The 20,391-nt window shown below is 41.6% G+C and overlaps 1 protein-coding gene across 3 annotated transcripts in view; it reads right to left on the bottom strand.

Annotated features, from left to right (window-relative positions):
• Nucleotides 1–16,435, bottom strand: part of AKAP11 (A-kinase anchoring protein 11) — a 52,067-nt gene extending 35,632 nt beyond the window's left edge. For all 3 annotated transcript variants that reach the window (XM_063425976.1, XM_063425974.1, XM_063425975.1), the window contains exons 1-3: nt 16,226–16,435; nt 6,219–6,322; nt 5,513–5,623 (exon numbers count right to left, since the gene is read on the bottom strand). In XM_063425976.1, coding sequence (XP_063282046.1) covers nt 5,513–5,623; nt 6,219–6,281 — 174 coding nt within the window. In that variant the 5' untranslated portion in view covers nt 6,282–6,322; nt 16,226–16,435. The remainder of the gene's footprint in view (nt 1–5,512; nt 5,624–6,218; nt 6,323–16,225) is intronic.
• Nucleotides 16,436–20,391: the final 3,956 nt, after the last annotated feature.

The following is a 20,391-nucleotide window of genomic DNA, read 5'->3' as shown; positions in this document are numbered from 1 at the left end:
TACTGTAGGGAAATAAGACTGATGGATTACTAGCAAATAAGCTCAGAAAACAACATGATAGTTCCCGTATAAAATAAATGAATATATAATAACAAAAAGTGTGTATGACTCCCAGTGATATTAACAATTGTTTTTAACAATTATTGTGGATACTCTACAAGCTCCAATAGAACATGATCTAGCTAGAACAGAGTCTCCACAGATTTTAATGACTCAAGTGTCTAGACTAAATAGGCCTATAAGAAAAGAGGAAGTAGGTAAAGCCATCTCAAAACCGGAACTGTCTAATGTATTTTGATGCTCTGGTGCACTTTATGTGCACCTAAAAGTATGTTAACTGATGTCTGCTCCAGCTCATGGTACCAGGGAATTGTATTAAATACACTGTATGTTCCGTTTTCTTTTGTAATTTTATGCACAGGTATGTTGACTGGTAAATGTAATTTCATATTTTGTTGTGTATCTGTGACTTATTGTATGAATGCTGTTAATCCTAAATCTGAAAATAAAGATAAAAAAATCTCTAATCGCACAATGAAATCGTGGTCTTTGAAGATGCTTCCATAAATAGTGAGATTGACACAATTCAGAGCATATTTTCTACACAAGGAGTCTCTAATGTGAATAAATGTAGTTTACATTGCACAAAACAAAAAAATAAAACGTCATGAAATCTATATTTTTTCCTAGCTGCCTTCTCTTAAATTATCTTTTCACTTTTATCCTCCACTTCACATATTAATGACAGATGGATGCAGACAATTTCCTCCAGTCTCACACGCACTACGTGTTACTCACTTTTTCCATTGACCTGAGTTAAACAGAGCTTCCTTTCCTGTCATTGTTGCGTATTCACAGTACAATGTGGCTTGATCATTGTTTCTGCGTGAAACATTTCCAAACATCTGTTACCTTAATTTTCAGGTCTATGTCACAACGTCACAAGATATACTTAAAGAGTAACTCCCTTTAGGGTAAATGTTAATTAGCCGTCCCTGCAAGCTTATTTTAAAAGTGCCAATTTCAAGCAAAAACCACCTTAATAGCACCTCCCGTTTGTCAAGGAGACAGCCTCACTCGATTTGGACTGTAACTCAAAGCAGAATTAAGTACTTCTCAAAGAGAAGCACCCAATTGGACACAAGCCATCAATAAGGACATCTTTACAGGAGCAGATTGTAGTTGTAGCAAGAAGATTCTCCTGGCACTGGAGTAAATAAGACTTAAACATTTTGTTTTAACCCTTTTATTGCTGGAATGGAGGGTGTGGGGGCTCTGGTATTTTTAATCAGGCTTTTGAAATGGCATAACAAAGAGGCCTGTAAGGAAGGACTAAACACCTCACATATAGCTTGATTCGGACCCTATGAGGATACAACTCGAACAATTCACTATTTAACAAGCAGCATTTTGCTTCAGGTGTCAGAGTTTCTAAAGCGGTGAGATCCGCTCTGAAATCACAATATCACTCGTTGATCTGCTCAGCCTTACATGAGGAATCTCGTACAAACCGTCTTGCCTATTTCAACACTTTAGTTTTCATTTATTCTTAGTGGAATGGCTAACTAATACATAGATTATAAGATATTGCAAATTTAAAAATCAGATAAAAATAAATAAATAAAGTATATGCTAGAGGTAATTCTGTTTTGTCACCAATGAGGTAGCATCATAACATTTGTATTTTGCAGATGTTATATTGCATTAGTGTCCCTGCCACACTACAGAAATATGTGGAAAAATAAATATATAAAAACATTACTGCCACTACAACATTAGAAAGCATTTAAAAAAAATAAATAAAAAAAATTACAAATGGAGATTATATCAGAGTTAAATTGTCAAATGTGAACATGGTATAGGAGACATAAAATAAAATCTGCATCAGCGCTTAGTTAATATACCCCTATTTTAATACATAGGAGTCAACAAAGAAAATTGATAAGTACAGAGTTCCAATTTCAATCTTTGTGTGGGTATTTTCAAATGTCCTCAGGGATTGGTAACTGCAACAATAACCAATACTGGAAATCTGTGTCTTTACAAGTATCCAACCTTAAATAGAAAAGATACTGACATAGCGTAATTTTGTTACAGATTTATTTCCCATACGAAAATCCCCCATAAGAACTCTTAGAAATAAGTTTCACAACATTTTATTGTAAGATTCACAATAAAAGCGTGTGTTATACAGAGTATAAGCCAGAAAGATGGTTGTTACCGCTCCGTGGATTGTAAACTTCCAAACCGATCTTGTGCACTCAGATCGATCTTTACAGGAACGCCGGCTGACCGATACTGCTGTAGTCACCGCAAATTCAAAAATCCCGCCAAAACACGATCCACGCGTCTCGCCCGTTAGATCTGGCTTTCTCAAAATTAAGTGTTTTGGTGGATTGTAGTCATATATACACCATTCAATTAAAAATCATCTGGTGTATTTGATTTTCCTATAAGTCTTTACATGTATATAATTATGGTTCCATCTTCATCCTTAATCCATTAACTGTAATATTTTATAATTCTCAATATTATGAACGTGCATATACAGTCAAGATACAAATCAATATTACATACATAATTTTTGTTCTAAATTCAGGAAATTAAAGGGACACTATAGTCACCTGAACAACTTTAGCTTAATGAAGCAGTTGTGGTGTATAGAACATGCCCCTACAGCCTCACTGCTCAATCCTCTGCCATTTAGGAGTTAAATCCCTTTGTTTATGATCCCTAGTCACACCTCCCTGCATGTGACTTGCACAGCTTTCCATAAACACTTCCTGTAAAGAGAGCCCTATTTAGGCTTTCTTTATTGCAAGTTCTGTTTAATTAAGATTTTCTTATCTCCTGCTATGTTAATAGCTTGCTAGACCCTGCAAGAGCCTCCTGTATGTGATTAAAGTTCAATTTAGAGATTGAGATATAATTATTTAAGGTAAATTACATCTGTTTGGAAGTGAAACCAGTTGGTTTTTTTTCATGCAGGCTCTGTCAATCATAGCCAGGGGAGGTGTGGCTAGGACTGCACAAACAGAAACAAAGTGATTTAACTCCTAAATGACAGTGAATTGAGCAGTGAAATTGCAGGGGAATGATCTATCCACTAAAACTGCTTTATTTAGCTAAAGTAATTTAGGTGACTATAGTGTTCCTTTAACTAGGTGAACAATTAACTGCATTTAATAATTAAAGAATTTGAAACAGACAATCTTTTATTTCTAACGGAACCACTCAGTTCCGATCAACTGAGGATGTGGCTCATTGTGATATCTATATATCATATATTCTGTACTATCGAAATTTATCACTGCAGCCAATTTTTAGATTTCAATAAGTCTAATACGGATCATTATTCCGATCCCTAGCAGTCACAAAAAGTGCCTGTTTATGCTATGTACATAATGTGTCCCACTGTTCTCCAAATTCTAAGATTGCATAGCATCTACTAATAGTTGCAAGCGCTGATACAGACTTTAAAACTTGGGAAGGTTTTTATTGTATCTAGCGGCTCTTAGCATTTATTTTTTCTTGTGGATAATTGAATTGAAGCATTGGCTTAGAAATTCCACTGTGTGATTTATATCTATTTTTGCGCTCTATAACTCCTGTAACTATGGTATAGGAGACATTATAGAAAGGTCTGAAAACAGGATTTCTATCACACTTGGATTAAAGAAGTAATCCTTCAAATTGATGTTTATATGGCATACCCCACAAAATGTTTACAATAGACAGGAAAAAAAAAACTGCAATAGATCTATGTTAGCTAAGAAACACCAACTAATTATAAAACAAGCATGGTCTATAAAAGGAGTGTTGGAATCGGCACTCTAATGCACAATAAGCAACAGAGCTTCTATACAGAACTGGGAGAACGGAGATCTGATTTGGTAGAACGATGGCGATATGGTGGCGGGGCGTCCACAGGTGTAATCTGATCTTTAATGGCCACAATGAATTTAATAGTATTGAACACTATAGCGTCACACGCAATAGCGTGATGACATTATTTATCCCTCCACCTGTTATAGTATATCTGACCCCTGTAAGCTCCATTTAGGACACTGGATTGTTTTTAGTAGGTGTGCACTTATTTTTAGTCAGGTATAGAAGATACCTGAGACCATGGGTCATCGAGATCCTGTGAACAAGGCAGTAGCCGAAACAAAGGAATTTTGGTCTCGAGCCCTAGGTCAGTAAAAGGTGTTTTATACACTGAATGGGTAACCTGTATATGCACTTTACAGTTGATATAGTTGTTAACGAATGGTGTGCACATTTGTCAACGGTGAATTTTATTTATATATATATATATATATGATCACTATGTATAGGATATAAAGAAACTTTTGGGGCATATATTGGTGTGCTGTGGGTTTCTTATAACAATAAAAGGAGTAGCACAACCCAAAGAAATCCTCAATAAATTGCGAGCCAAGTGTCCCTGTCCTATTGTCCCGGACCACATGTGTAAGAGACACCAGAGGTGGAACCCCCAGATCACATAATTTGATTTAGCTGAAAACAGAACCCAAGTTGACCAGGTGCGCCTGCTAAGTGACTATTGTTTTGGTAAACCATTGTGAAGGATTTGGATGCCTTTGTTACTATTATTTATAAAGCACCAAGAAGTTCCATAGCTCTGTACAATGGGAGGACTTAAAACCTGTCTTGGATAAAGCTTAAGAGTTCTATGATACAGGTGTTTACACCCAATGTTTTTGGAGAGGCAGAAGAGTAAGGAGACGTCTGTCCAGCCACGGTTCCTATTGACAGAACAGAAGCTCCTTATGCACACATACCACATACTTCCCTCAGTCCATTATCCTCTCTCCTCCCAGCAGCTCTCCCTCCTTGCCCCTTCACCAAGTCTTTAAACCCATTCTCTCTCTCTGTGCAGTCCTGCCATCTTTCCCTTCATTTACTTTATTAGCTGTTGCCCTCACTCTGCGCAGAACTTCCTACATGGCGCTGCTGCCATTTCATTTCATGCAGAGCTCCCTCCGTGGAGCGCCCTCTCCTTCCTCTTCACGTCCTCTATTAGATGCTGCCCTCTGTACTAATCTCCTTCCCCACATATGATTGGATCATGGACTGTAACTGAATTATGCTCGCTGATGACAGTGAAGGCATGGACGAGATAGGCCCGGCCTTGGATTCAAGTAAAGTTTTTTCCCCCCACAAAATGTAAAAACAAAAACACAACACAAACCACAAAATGGGAGGGGACTAATAAGTGCACTACAAGACAAAATAAGAAAAGAAAATAACACTACATTTAATTTAAATTAAATAAATAAATAAAAGACTGGAGAAACCCTTTAAGGAAATCATGTTAACATTGCAGTATTCCGTGGTTTAACATGGGTGCTTTGCACTTGGTTTCACAATGTATTGTACGCAGAGGGTTAACTAAGCCTGCAAGGAGCTGTATCTTAATATAATGGGAAGCATAAAAATAAAGAAAACATTTCAATCCTGGCTCACACATATAAAGATGACAACTGACCTCAATAAATCTTCCTTTCTTGCTACCTTTCAAGCTCTCAGTGATACTACACAGATCCTTCCTGCTTTGCAGTAATAACTTCACAGAGGTCAGCAAAGCGTCACTGATGTTCTGTAGAGGAAAATGTAAATGCTGTAAATTGCAAAGTTAAACAAAGACACTATTTCCGTTGTGGCAATCATCAATGCTGTGAACACAGCTGGGACTCTCTGTTGGGTTTAAATGCTCATTGCAAACATGAAAGCCTCACACTGCTTTAAGGTACTAGCTGCTGAATGCTACAGAACGATTTCCATAGGATTGCAGAATGGAGAGGTGCTCCACAAAGGAGAGAAATACGTGCATACCTGGAAAGACGATGGGTGTCACCTGAAGCTAGCTAAAAGAGCAGTATGAAAGTTGTAGTTCTACAAGAGCTAAAGATTTACCGCTCCTTTGGCCATGTCTAACCTAGAGTGCCTTAGCTTGCATTCTACTTTTGGTAGAAGGAGTTAAAAAGGACACTTCTGTCCCCAGAATTTTAGCTTGATGAAGTGTTTTAGGTATCAAATGTAGGATCCCTCTGGTTTATTCCAGAAATTTGAGAAGAAGCAGGCAGCCAGGAGGTTTTCCTGCCTCTAACTGCAGTCGGCAGTTCATATAGTCAGATGATCAGATAAACATGTAATATTCATCTCATGAAATGCAGAAAAGCGGAGTATCTTACTTCTTTCTTCACTGTGAATTTAGGCTTCATTTGGCACCCCTGACTTCTTGTACATGTATCCATGGTTGATGTTCAGTTGTAACACAGAGAAAGAAGATGGAAATCTGTAAAGAAAACAATATATGTAAAAATGCCTTAACTAGTTTAAAAGAACACAAACAACACCACATATGCAATACAGCCCACTGTGATGGTTATGGTGACTGGAGTTCCCTGGCACCTTCAAAGAGTAACCTGGCTAACCATCTTAGAAAGATCTGATAACTTCCACTGGTCATACTTTTCATCTGTGGCTGAGAGTGCCAGCTGAGTGATCTCAGCTAATGAGCACAGTCCTGTATCTGACCTGCTTAGCTCATTAAAAGACATCCAGGCTTCTCCTGCCGGAGAACACTATATGTGGCCAAAGCACCTAACAAGACCAGGTATGTTGGCACACCATTCTAAAACATTTTGACAAATTATTATGGTAGGACATCAGGACTACCACAGACTGTAGTGACCCTTGGGAGTTTCCTTTAATGACAGTTCAAGGATACATTCCACTAAAACTGCATTCAGGATAAAATAATTCAGTTTTGTTGTTCGAATTCATATAATTTCTATTTCTCTTTACTTATTTTACGTTACTTGGCAATACCCTGTATGTATACCATTGCAGAGTATAGTTACGATCATTTTAGATCACATTATAGGCATAACATTTAGGTTTTTTTTTTTTTACTCATGCAAAGAAAACTCATTACTTTTCCGAACTCAAGAACCCAAGGATCAACTCGTGTAAATGTTAGACTGCACTACTCTCATATACTGGTAAACATTTGAAATAAAATATGCAAAGAAAATAAATACCATAAACATAAAAAGTAACAACAAATCACAACATACCAGTCCACAATAGAGAGACATGTTTTGAGAATACGGCTATCCATAACTCTTTTTCATGATGACAAAACCAGAAATACAAGTTATTAATAGACCACTTCATAGAGATAATATTGGAACACAAATACCATCCCAGCAGAGCAATTAAAATGCCACTAGAGACTGATGCTTATAAAGTAGTCTTCAAGTAAGTCACCACAGCACAAATGGAATATTAAGCAGGAGTGTTACACTGTTGCTACGAGGTCTCTCAGTAACATTTTGAGAGAAAAAAGGTGAAGAGATGCCCAAAACATTTAACAATTGCCTCAGAATGCCAGACATATATGCAAATAACCATAAACAGCTTTTTACTTTTTAGATTTCAATCAACATATCTGTGGGGTCCTTTCACAATGCCTGGTTTTTCAAAACAAGGGTTAATTAAAACTTAAGAGAAAGTTTGTGTCAAAGGATGTGCTTACAAACCGCAAATGTAAGCCAAGATTAATTTATAATAATGCCTCATAATCCAATAACATATAGTATTGATGCTGGATTGGCCTACTTTACAGCAGCCTGCTATGTTTAGATCTATGGTGATTAATTGCATAATTACGAGAGCGAGAATAGTGAGAGGTGATCTTTATAGTCTCGCGGGATCCTCCACAGACCCCAGTGTTCTCTCATTTCGTGAGACAGTCCCTGGCAGATGAAGCGCCAGGAGCTGAAAACAGAATATAGAGGCACATGCCACGGACAGCTACAGCTAAGTATATCTCCCCTTGCACTCCAAGTAGGACAATATGCAAAGACCCTAAAAGTAACATTGCCTACATACCTAAAAGAATACTACTGCATTACGAATATAATCAAGCATTAAGAATACCTATTCAGGGTTCTCCCAGTAAGGGTTCGAAAGGTAAGTTTTACTTACAGCACTCTCCATGGCAGTCCCCAACCTGTCACTATGCCTCCTTGGTTGAGATCATGAAGATTGACTCAGCCCATCCAATGTTTTCCCATAGGAACACTGTAAGGCTAGTGCGCTCGCAAGGCAAAACGCTGCACTGCGCCAATAAAATGCTGTTCTATGAGCATCATTTGATTGAGAATCCAGTCTAACTGTTCTCAACATGGAAGTGCCTCTAGTGGCTGTCTGCAAGACCGTCACTAGAAGCGTGTTAACCCTGCAATGGAATCATTGCAGTTTCTGTAAAACTACAGTGTTTTACATTGTAACTTTAAAACTATAGGGCTACTGCACCTAGACCACTTAATTGATATGAAGTGGCCTGGGTTCCTTTAGTGGTCCTTTAAAACGGTTATCCCAATCAACATGACCACTTAAGCTTTTTAAAGTGGTCACGGAAGTAGGAGTCTGTATGTGCAGTGGTACACCCCAGCACAGGTGACTTTGGCAGACCGGAAGTCTGTTTTGGACTTTCAAATGTGACTTCCAAATGTGAATTCTGGCAACAGATGTTAAGATTTCAAGTTTCTCCCTTCCCTTCCTGTGTGCGCCAACTCTCGCCTCCCTCTGTTGACAAAATATGCTTTGTTTTTAAAAAAAAAACAAAAAAATAAATAAAACCTCCCTTCCTCATAAGGTTCAGATTTCATGCATGAGCAGCTCTGAGCAGGTGAAATGGTCCAATCACAGGAAAAGACTGTGATTAGACAGTTGAACAGCAGTGATGAAGTCAAATAAAGGCATGGAGATCACCGCAGGGAACTTCGCCTGGCACTGGATTTCAGGTAAGTTTAAAGGATCACTATAGTGTCAGGAAAACATAGCGGTCTTCCTGACACTATGGTGCCCTGAGGCTGCCCCCACCCCGTAGCACTGAAAGGGTTAAATATATATATATTTTTATAATTTTTTTCCCCACATGTAATGTTGTGTTAGGTATACATATAGGATGTTAAATAAAAGCCCTTTCCGTCCTTTAAATTATTTTATATAATATGTATTAGAGCACTTAAAGAAACTCTTAAATTACAGTGGAACAAACCTATATTTCAAATTCAAGGTCTTGTTAATGGGTTAAAAAAAGACAATTGTTCATGTTATCTGTTATTTAGCTTTCAGCTCATGGTTTACCCTCATAGCTTAACCCCTTAAGGACCAAACTTCTGGAATAAAAGGGAATCATGACGTGTCACACACGTCATGTGTCCTTAAGGGGTTAAAGGACCACTATAGGCACCCAGACCACTTCAGCTCATTGAAGGTTAATCCAGCCTCTAGTGGCTGTCTACCTGACAAACACTAGAGGCCACTTCCGCGATTCACAGTGTGAAAATCACACTGAGATGACGCTGACGTAATGCTTTCTGATGGGCGTTTTTAATGCGCGCGCGCCTCTTGCCACACATGCGCATTCGGCGCGGACGTCGGCAGATGAAGGAGAAGTCACCAGCGCCGAGGGAGCTCAGAGCTGGATTACGGTAAGTGGCTGGAAGAGTTTTAACCCCTTCAGCCCAGCAGGAGGGGACCTAATAACCCTATAGTGCCAGGAAAAGGACTTTGTTTTCCCTGTCTAGTAAACAGCCACTAGAGGAGGAGTTAACCCTGCAATGTAATTATTGCAGTTTATGAAAACTGCAATAATTACAGTTGCAGGGTTAAGGGTAGTGGGAGTTGGCACCCAGACCACTCCAACGGGCAGAAGTGGTATGGGTGCCTGGAGTGTCCCTTTAACGTCTATCTAGACACTTCTACTCTGCCCATTGAGCCATGTAATGAAGAAATATATGAGATGTGATCTGCACTTTGAAAACAGACATATACAATCTACTGGAGTATCCTGGGAGACTGATCATTTCCTTATCTTGGCTATTCTAACTGCAAGGAATGCAATGCCTTGAGATTTATTGCAAATACAGCAATTTCTTTTTTTTTTTTTATTACCAAGTTTAATTACTTTACTTTTCATTATACTGTCAGCCAGTTTGGCCACCCTCTTTAGGAGTGGGCCTGTCCCTTTTGACATACCGCCCCCCCTGCACACTTGCTCGCTTCCCTGCCCATCATGTTTATATTTGTGCACTATGCTAATGCAATGCATTTTAGGAGATACCTGTAAAATCAAGCAAAAAAAACTACTGTGAGGAGCAAATACATGTACAGTGGTACCTCGATTTACGAATTTAATGCGTTCTCCGGGAAGTTTCTTATTGCGAAAAATGTGTAAACCGAAACCCGGTTTCCTATAGGAATGCATTGAAAACCAATTAATCCGTTGGACGTCAGAAAAAAAAATCAAAATGAGCTGGCATGGAAACCAACCCACAATGCAGAACACACAGTAAAAGGCATGCAAACGAAGAAAGCTCAGCTCCCTACCTTTCCACCGCTTGAGAAATGCACCAAAGTTCCAAAAAGTCCCAAAACTGCTGCAAAAAAATCCAGAATGGCTCCAAAACTCTAAGCAAAAGCCGCTCCAACACCTCCACACACGACGCCACAAGCTACCCATAGACTCCAACATGCACAGGGGCGGTGCTATAAACCTCCCAGGTGCAATGCATCCTGGGGAAATTTGCTTTGTATTGCGAAAGTAATGTTTAAACCAAGGCATTATTATCAATGGATTTTATTTGTAAACCGAAAATTATGTTAACCGAGGCGTTTGTAAACAGAGGTCCCACTGTATTCCCTCTCAGGGAGAAGTGAGAGATCCCAAATCCAATTCTGTTCAGCGCATGTTATCCAGAATACTTTGACATCTTTCTAATAGGACTCTTTTTTTCTGTGACTGGCAACCTGTTCAAAATTTTTCTATTCACTGGCTTGAGAGTGCTCAAACATTTATTTTCCTCGATGAATAATACACAGTTTGCAGACATGCATTGAGTTCCAATAGAAATTAATAAGCTATGCATCATAGAAATGCTTACCAATGATCCTACGGAAGCCATAGCATATTAGCGAATGTCTGGGATAGCTCTGCCAATGCCTGGTTTGAGTCACAAGTTGTTAAATTAGGGAAATAAAAAAAAAAAAACCAAACCCCCCCCCCAAAAAAAATTTTTCTTTATGGGGGAACAAGTCAGAATTTTGGAACATTTTTTCCTCAATATTTGGACAGATATGTGTTCTACTACACCCTCAGTTATGATATTAAGTGGTATGAAATATGATAAGGCACTGCATAATAATTTGGAGGGAAAAAAAATTAAAATAAAAAAGAGAGAAACCGCGCCCAAAGATTATGTACAAAACTTGATACGTACACAGGTCTCTTAAGGTTATATACACATTTGACCTCAAAAAGAACAGAAGAAACAATAATAGTGCAGTACAGTATGTACAATGAATGAGTGATGTGTGATTTAACTCACATTTGATTGAGCTATTTCAGAGCTCGGCTGTTTCAGCACATGGACGGAACAATCCCTGTCTGAGGATATGTGATGATATGGGCGTCTCAGATGGCTCAAATGGAGTGCAGTATGCATTACATGTATAGGAGTAAATACAAAAAAAGGATGCTCCAAATGGTGAAGTAAGTATTCGTGAATATAGAGTAAAAAATAAATAAAATAATGTACTCACATTTACCAGAGCAAAACTTGCACTGGTATATACAGCGTTGGTGGTATAATCCCCACCTGTCACACCTTTACCAGGCATCCGGAACAGCAGCACAAGCACAGAACTGCCGGCAACAATGCAGTATTTTATCTTTTACTGCATGATAATTAGCAACATTGAAAGCACAAAAACCACATGTTAATCTGTAAAGACCCTGTACCTGTGGTCTGACAAATGTAAACATTGCAGTTGCTCATAAATGGCAATGCTTACTTCTGTCACCAAGAACGCCTCTAGTGGCTGTCTGAAACTTTCAATAAATGAAAGTCTTTACATACGGTATTGCAATGTTTTACAAAGAGAATACATGCTTCCCTATGTGAAACACCTGAATGGCTGAGTCTGGCGATTGCCACACATGCCTAGTAGGACCCCAATATTTCTCTATAATGTTGCTTGTGATTTCACATACTTGCACTCAAAAACTGTAAATTACTTTGGCAAGTGCACTACCAACTTGTGCTTGCTTCTAAATTAGTGGACATGCATTTCCATGGCTTTTGCAACTGCCTTAAAACGTCTGTTTAAAATGTTTGAGAGAGAGAGAATATAGATGGGTAGATATATGTACATTTGACACACTGCGAAAAAAAACATGCTGTCCACTTGCACAGTTCAGAGTTGAACTGTTTTCAGAAGCTCTGACACTTACCCCCCAGGCCCATGCCCTCTTCACAGATATTGCTAAAGAGAAGTTCCTTTTCTGCAACAGCAGTATCAACTTTGTCCAACTCTGGAGAGCTCTGGCGGTGGAGTGTCACTGCTAATGAAATCATAAAAAAATGGATGAAATTGATATTGCTAGAGAGCAACAGATCTTTGAAGAGGGGATTGCCTTTGGGAGACCAGAGGACCTAGATAAGAGTCAAACCAATTAAAAACAGTTGTAATTTTAATACTTGGAGAGTACAGAATTCAAGCTGAGGACGTGTGGACAGATTACCGGACGTGTTGATAACATGCACTACTGACTCTAAAGTACTGGCCTAAAAAATGGATATTTAAACCAAGAAGCATAAATGGGACAGATTCTTCCTATTAAATCGGCTGCTCTTATGCACTTGTATCTAATTTTCCCACTGTTCCTATTTGCTAATATGATGGGGATCCACGCAGCGTATATAATAAAGTTTAAACTAATTTCATGGACACATCGAAGCTACAAGACTCTATGGAAAGAACAAAAAAATGCAAACTTCAACGTTTCATCCCTTGGGGTGTAAAATGACTAAACATGACCCAGGTGTATATATTGGCAAATCACTCCAGGGTTATTGATGAGAGTGAATTTCAAATTGAAAGTAGCAGAACTAGAAGCATTGCTGACTTGGAGATTTTTTTCCCATTTCAGTTACTTTTGTTTTACATGTGAAATTAATTTGGAATTCCCCTTGCATCTTCAACAATTCTCCTTTTAGTAAATAATCGTGTAAATGTCAAGTTGCTGTTCAGCAAAAATAGCTCTCAACTACTGTGAGATATAAAAGAAAGCATGGAGGGGGCAATGATTGGAGTCTTAAAAAGGCCAATCATGTGACATGCTACATTATGGAAATCGCTGGCGCTATATAAATAATAAACTAAAATAATAATTACAAACATGAAAAAGACAGTGACAAATTGTATGTGTACTGAAGCTTCCCAGTTGGACACATAATATGTAAACAGTGAATCATTCACATATGTTGATTGGAAGATTAGGACAATTGCAGTCTAAAGCCATCTACAGCCTATTCTGTGACGAGGAACTGTCATTGAAAGCATTAATGAGCTAGGTTTTTTTTTTCCCCCTTTTGTTAAATCAACCCCAAAACACTGTCAACCTACCTAGCTGCAATTCATAAAACATACCTAGCACATTACATCATATATTAATCCAAACTAGATAATTGGCTAGGCAGAACTACAACTCCCATGATGTTTTGGAAAAACTCAATTCTGGCAAAGGATCATAGGAGTTGCAGTTCTGCGACAGCTGAGGTCTGCTTTCTGTCACACCTGTATTAACCCCATCCAATAACCAGACTGACAGACTACACTAGCAGGGGTAGGCAGCCTTTGGCACTCCAGATGTTGTGGACTCCACCTCCACCATGATGCTCTTACAGAACAGCCATAATGCTGGCAAACCATCAGGGGAGATGTAGTCCACAACATCTGGAGTGCCAAAGGCCGCCTACCCCTGGCAAACCTGGCATACACTGCTGGCAGGTACAGGGATTCTCCATCTATCATGCTATACATGGCCCTGCAGGAGGCTGCCTACCCCTGGCACAGCCTGGCACACACTGCTGGCAGGTACAGGTATTCTCCATCTATCATGCTATACATGGCCCTGCAGGAGGCTGCCTACCCCTGGCACAGCCTGGCACACACTGTTGGCAGGTACAGGGATTCTCCATCTATCATGCTATACATGGCCCTGCAGGAGGCTGCCTACCCCTGGCACACACTGCTGGCAGATACAGGAATTCTCCATCTATCATGCTATACATGGCCCTGCAGGAGGCTGCCTACCCCTGGCACAGCCTGGAACACACTGCTGGCAGGTACAGGGATTCTCCATCTATCATGCTATACATGGCCCTGCAGGAGGCTGCCTACCCCTGGCACAGCCTGCTGGCAGGTACAGGGATTCTCCATCTATCATGCTATACATGGCCCTGCAGGAGGCTGCCTACCCCTAGCACAGCCTGGCACACACTGCTGTCAGGTACAGGGATTATCCATCGATCATGCTATACATGGCCCTGCAGGAGGCTGCCTACCCCTGGCACAGCCTGGCACACACTGCTGGCAGGTACAGGGATTCTCCATCTATCATGCTATACATGGCCCTGCAGGAGGCTGCCTACCCCTGGCACAGCCTGGTACACACTGCAGGCAGGTACAGGGATTATCCATCTATCATGCTATACATGGCCCTGCAGGAGACTGCCTACCCCTGGCACAGCCTGGCACACACTGCTGGCAGGTACAGGGATTATCCATCGCTCATGCTATACATGGCCCTGCAGGAGGCAGCCTACCCCTGGCACAGCCTGGCACACACTGCTGGCAGGTACAGGGATTCTCCATCTATCATGCTATACATGGCCCTGCAGGAGGCTGCCTACCCCTGGCACAGCCTGGCACACACTGCTGGCAGGTACAGGGATTCTCCATCTATCATGCTATACATGGCCCTGCAGGAGGCTGCCTACCCCTGGCACAGCCTGGTACACACTGCAGGCAGGTACAGGGATTATCCATCTATCATGCTATACATGGCCCTGCAGGAGGCTGCCTACCACTGGCACAGCCTGGCACACATTGCTGGCAGGTACAGGGATTATCCATCTATCATGCTATACATGGCCCTGCAGGAGGCTGCCTACCCCTGGCACACACTGCTGGCAGGTACAGGGATTATCCATCGCTCATGCTATACATGGCCCTGCAGGAGGCTGCCTACCCCTGGCACAGCCTGGCACACACTGCTGGCAGGTACAGGGATTCTCCATCTATCATGCTATACATGGCCCTGCAGGAGGCTGCCTACCCCTGGCACAGCCTGGTACACACTGCAGGCAGGTACAGGGATTATCCATCTATCATGCTATACATGGCCCTGCAGGAGGCTGCCTACCACTGGCACAGCCTGGCACACATTGCTGGCAGGTACAGGGATTATCCATCTATCATGCTATACATGGCCCTGCAGGAGGCTGCCTACCCCTGGCACACACTGCTGGCAGGTACAGGGATTATCCATCGCTCATGCTATACATGGCCCTGCAGGAGGCTGCCTACCCCTGGCACAGCCTGGCACACACTGCTGGCAGGTACAGGGATTCTCCATCTATCATGCTATACATGGCCCTGCAGGAGGCTGCCTACCCCTGGCACAGCCTGGTACACACTGCAGGCAGGTACAGGGATTATCCATCTATCATGCTATACATGGCCCTGCAGGAGGCTGCCTACCACTGGCACACACTGCTGGCAGGTACAGGGATTATCCATCTATCATGCTATACATGGCCCTGCAGGAGGCTGCCTACCCCTGGCACAGCCTGGCACACACTGTTGGCAGGTACAGGGATTCTCCATCTATCATGCTATATATGGCCCTGCAGGAGGCTGCCTACCCCTGGCACACACTGCTGGTAGATACAGGAATTCTCCATCTATCATGCTATACATGGCCCTGCAGGAGGCTGCCTACCCCTGGCACAGCCTGGCACACACTGCTGGCAGGTACAAGGATTCTCCATATATCATGCTATACATGGCCCTGCAGGAGGCTGCCTACCCCTGGCACAGCCTGGCACACACTGCTGGCAGGTACAGGGATTCTCCATCTATCATGCTATACATGGCCCTGCAGGAGGCTGCCTACCCCTGGTACAGCCTGGCACACATTGCTGGCAGGTACAGGGATTCTCCATCTATCATGCTATACATGGCCCTGCAGGAGGCTGACCTCCAGGTGACTGGGCGGTGACGTCACCCAGCGGTGACAGCCGGCGGGCTGCTATTAGCTATTACAGGTGACCATTACCGGGGGCTCCTCCAGCCAGGATCAGGGCCCCCGCCCCCCCGGCACAGCTTGCCAGATGCTGCTTCACGGTTCCGGTGTGGACATCCAGAGCGCCTTGTTCCTGCCGGGAGCGGCTCAGGGGGCGAGTAGCGGGGGCATGGTGAGCGGAGCCCGGATTCCGAGCCAGGGGAGGCTGAGCTGCGCAGCTGACGAGCTGTTGTGGTTCTTGCGATTGACGTCAATGGGGTTACGTCATCGGTGTGCGCGCGGGCTGCGTCGCCTTGGCTGGCAGATCACACGCTGGTTGGCAGGAGCTCTGCAGGAATCATCGCTTGGTGGGATATTGTAAGGCATGCATGGGGTTAACGCTTTCAGGTCAATACGGAGTTATGAACCGAATCGAAAGCCTAGAATTAGAGCTTGTGTTTGTTTCACCGTCATTTAAACACACCCATACATATTACATATTGGTTTTGTTTTTTTTAAACTTATGAAGAGCTTTCTTTTAACATTCTAAGACCACATTAAACAACAATTTAATGTTGAGAAATGAAGGGGTAAAAAAACAAAACAACAACCCACAAGTCTGCTTATAGTTCTTTTTACACTAAATAACTATAACTAAATCCTAAATGCCTCCCTTGGTAAACTCAGCTCCTTTGGCTTCCAATATCATTTCTATGCAGATGACACACATATCTACTTGTCCATTCCCTCTTGACTAGTGTCTCTGACTGCCTCTCTGCTATTTCTAACTGGATGACTGCCCACTTCCTTAAAGGGACATTATAGTCACCTGAACAACTTTAGCTTAATGGAGCAGTTTTGGTGTATAGAACATACCCCTGCAGCCTCACTGCTCAATCCTCTGCCATTTAGGAGTTAAATCCCTTTGTTTATGAACCCGAGTCACACCTCCCTGCATGTGACTTGCACAGCCTTCCATAGACACTTCCTGTAAAGAGAGCCCTATTTAGGCTTTCTTTATTGCAAGTTCTGTTTAATTAAGATTTTCTTATCCCCTGCTATGTTAATAGCTTGCTAGACCCTGCAAGAGCCTCCTGTATGTGATTAAAGTTCAATTTAGAGATTGAGATATAAGGTAAATTACATCTGTTTGAAAGTGAAACCAGTTTTTTTTTTCATGCAGGCTCTGTCAGTCATAGCAAGGGGAGGTGTGGCTAGGGCTGCATAAACAGAAACAAAGTGATTTAACTTCTAAATGGCAGCGAATTGAGCAGTGAAATTGCAGGGGAATGATCTATACACTAAAACTGCTTTATTTAGCTATAGTGTTCCTTTAAACTAAACTTGACCAAAACTGAAATTCTGGTCTTTCCTCCCTCAAGTGTTGTTACTCCTGTGTCTGTCTCCCTCCAAGTCAACGGTGCTACCATCAGCTCCACCACGCAGGCTCGCTGCCTAAGTGTTCTCTTTGACTCCGACCTCTCCTTCACACCTCATGTTCAGTCGATTGCCAAATCCTGCCATCTCAAAAACATTGCGCGCATCCGCCCCTACTTAACGCCAGATGCGACTAAGGTGTTGGTCCATTCCACTGTCCTTTCTCGCCTTGACTACTGTAATCCGCTTCTCAGTGGTCTTACGTGCTCCCAACTTGCGCCGCTACAGTCCATAATTAATGCGGCGGCGAGGCTCATCTTCCTGTCCGCCCGCACCTCCCATGCCCCACCCTTCTGTCAGTCCCTACATTGGCTTCCTATAAAATATAGAGCTCAATTTAAAATTCTGGTTCTTGCTTTCAAATCTCTACATAATGCTGCTCCCACCTATCTATCCTCCCTTATACACAAGTATGTCCCGTCTAGGCCCTTACGATCTGCTGAAGACTTACGTCTATCTTCTGTCCGTACTCCCACCTCTGATGCTCGCCTTCAAGATTTATCGAGGGCTGCACCGTTCCTGTGGAACTCTCTTCCCTCCTCCGTTAGATGCTCACCCAGTCTCCACTCCTTCAAAAAATCGTTAAAAACCCACTTCTTCATAAAAGCGTATCAATTAAACTGTTAATAGCTTCCAACTGATTCCTCTTCTGCAACTGTCACTAGTCTAATACTATCCTTACCTATTGTGTCATTTTACCCCACTCCCTCTAGCATGTAAGCTCATTGAGCAGGGCCCTCAACCCCTCTGTTCCTGTGTGTCCAACTTGTCTGGTTACAATTACATGTCTGTTCGTCCACCCATTGTAAAGCGCTGCGGAATTTGACAGCGCTCTATAACTATCATAATAATAATAATAATGTATGCTTACACTAACTGTAACCCTTACACAGCATCGGAATACAAAGTACCAAATACCAGGTAACTACAACGCAAAAAAAGAGAAAAACCATAGGGCAATATTGCCGTAGCTAAAATAATATAAAAATGGGTAGAATGCACACTCACAAACCCAAAATTGATTGAAGGTGTATCAAATAATATGTAGAGTATCCTCTATTTCAGATTGCAAACATGTGGGAGAGAGGAATTTAAAGAAATAATAGTGCAGAGTTTCTAAAAACAGTATAAGTCTTTAATAAATATTGCACTTACAAGATAAAGGTATTAGAAAAGCACATCACCCCTTTTTAACATTAGAGATGTTAAAAACACCTAGACTTTCTTCTTCCTTTTTAGTGAAAATTATATCCCTATAGAGTCGTGAATCCGCAGGAAATGGTAACTGTATTTAAATGTACTGTGGTTTTATACCAATCAGCTGCTTAACTTGGAGACTGGTTTTTGATTGGTTTTTCCCTGAAGAAGTTCAGTTCTCTGAACGAAACGTGTAGGGCTTGCTTCCTAAGTGCTAAGAGTTTGCTTTATTCCATTTTTTATTATTTTTTACTTTATTTACTATTTTTGATGCTGCTTGAGGTTCCCATCAGTGTACATTACGTCTGAAGGTGTTCCTGTGTGCTGCTTTTGAGATGGTATTTTGTGATGTGCTTTTCTAATACCTTTATCTTGTAAGTGCAATATTTATTAAAGACTTATACTGTTTTTAGAAACTCTGCACTATTATTTCTTTAAATTCCTCTCTCCCACATGTTTGCAATCTGAAATAGAGGATACTCTACATATTATTATATGTAACTTGAAATTTACCCCCCCCCCCCCCCCCCCAGGTACATAGGTCCTCGCAAGATCATTCGTCGTATCAATCCTGTGGCATATAGTATTGCGCTTCCTCCTGCTTTGCGTATGCCCAATACTTTTCATGCGTCATTCGACGCCTTTAACATGTAACCGTTTTACCAGGCATGTTATTTCTCCTTCTCCTGTTCAAGAAAAAGGTCAGGAAGAATATGAGTTAACCGCTATTATCGATTCCCACTTCTTTAGAGGCCAGCTTCAGTACTTGGTTGATTGGAAATGGTATGGCTTGGCTTCTGACTATTCTGAATTCTCCATTCCTTGACTCGTGGCTTGTTCAGTGTTTCCGTTATTTCTACGTCGTCTTTTTTTTTCCATGTTTATTTTTTATTTGTTTTCATAAAGAGATATAACAGTGGGATACAGAAAGGAAAAAGGGGGGGGGGGAGGACACGTGCGTATGCATGCAAAGATTTACATAGTTGGTACAACAAGATGTAGGTTTGATATACAGGCATCATACATAGGTATTATATGTGAATTCTTGTCTTTATCATGTCTTGTGTTTTTTTCCTTTATAAGTTAAATCCGGCCATTCGAAGGCCTGGTGTTAGGAATTTTCTTCATACCTACTTAAGTTCTGTGTGTTGGGCATCAGCTATTCCTGACATTACGAAATGGCCATGGACCCTGCAGACTTAAGTAGACAGTGTCAGGATCGGGACAGGGATCCAACACGCATAATACAAACAGGAGATAGGTACGTATACCGGACCTTAGAATGGCCGGACTAACCTAAGGAGAAAGCAAAGAATGGTCAGAGACAAGCCGAGGTCGAGGGAACGAGAGAACAGGTAAGCGAGAGACGAGCCGAGGTCAAAGGATACGAGAGATAAGCAGGAACGAAAGTACAAGCCGAGTCAGAACCAAATAGACAATAGTAATAAGAGCACTGAGTGACCAGACAAGCTAGAACCACGACAGGGCAATGAACCATTACACACATCCCTCTTTTATACCTTGGTTCTTTAATTGATGACTCCGCCCTTGCCGAGCCCTGATTCGTTGTTCAGAACTAGATTGAC

This window comes from Pelobates fuscus, chromosome 1, assembly GCF_036172605.1.
Source record: "Pelobates fuscus isolate aPelFus1 chromosome 1, aPelFus1.pri, whole genome shotgun sequence".
NCBI lineage: Eukaryota > Metazoa > Chordata > Amphibia > Anura > Pelobatidae > Pelobates > Pelobates fuscus.
The sequence above is the reverse complement of the archived record's forward strand: the minus strand, read 5'-3'. Positions and strand labels throughout refer to the sequence as shown.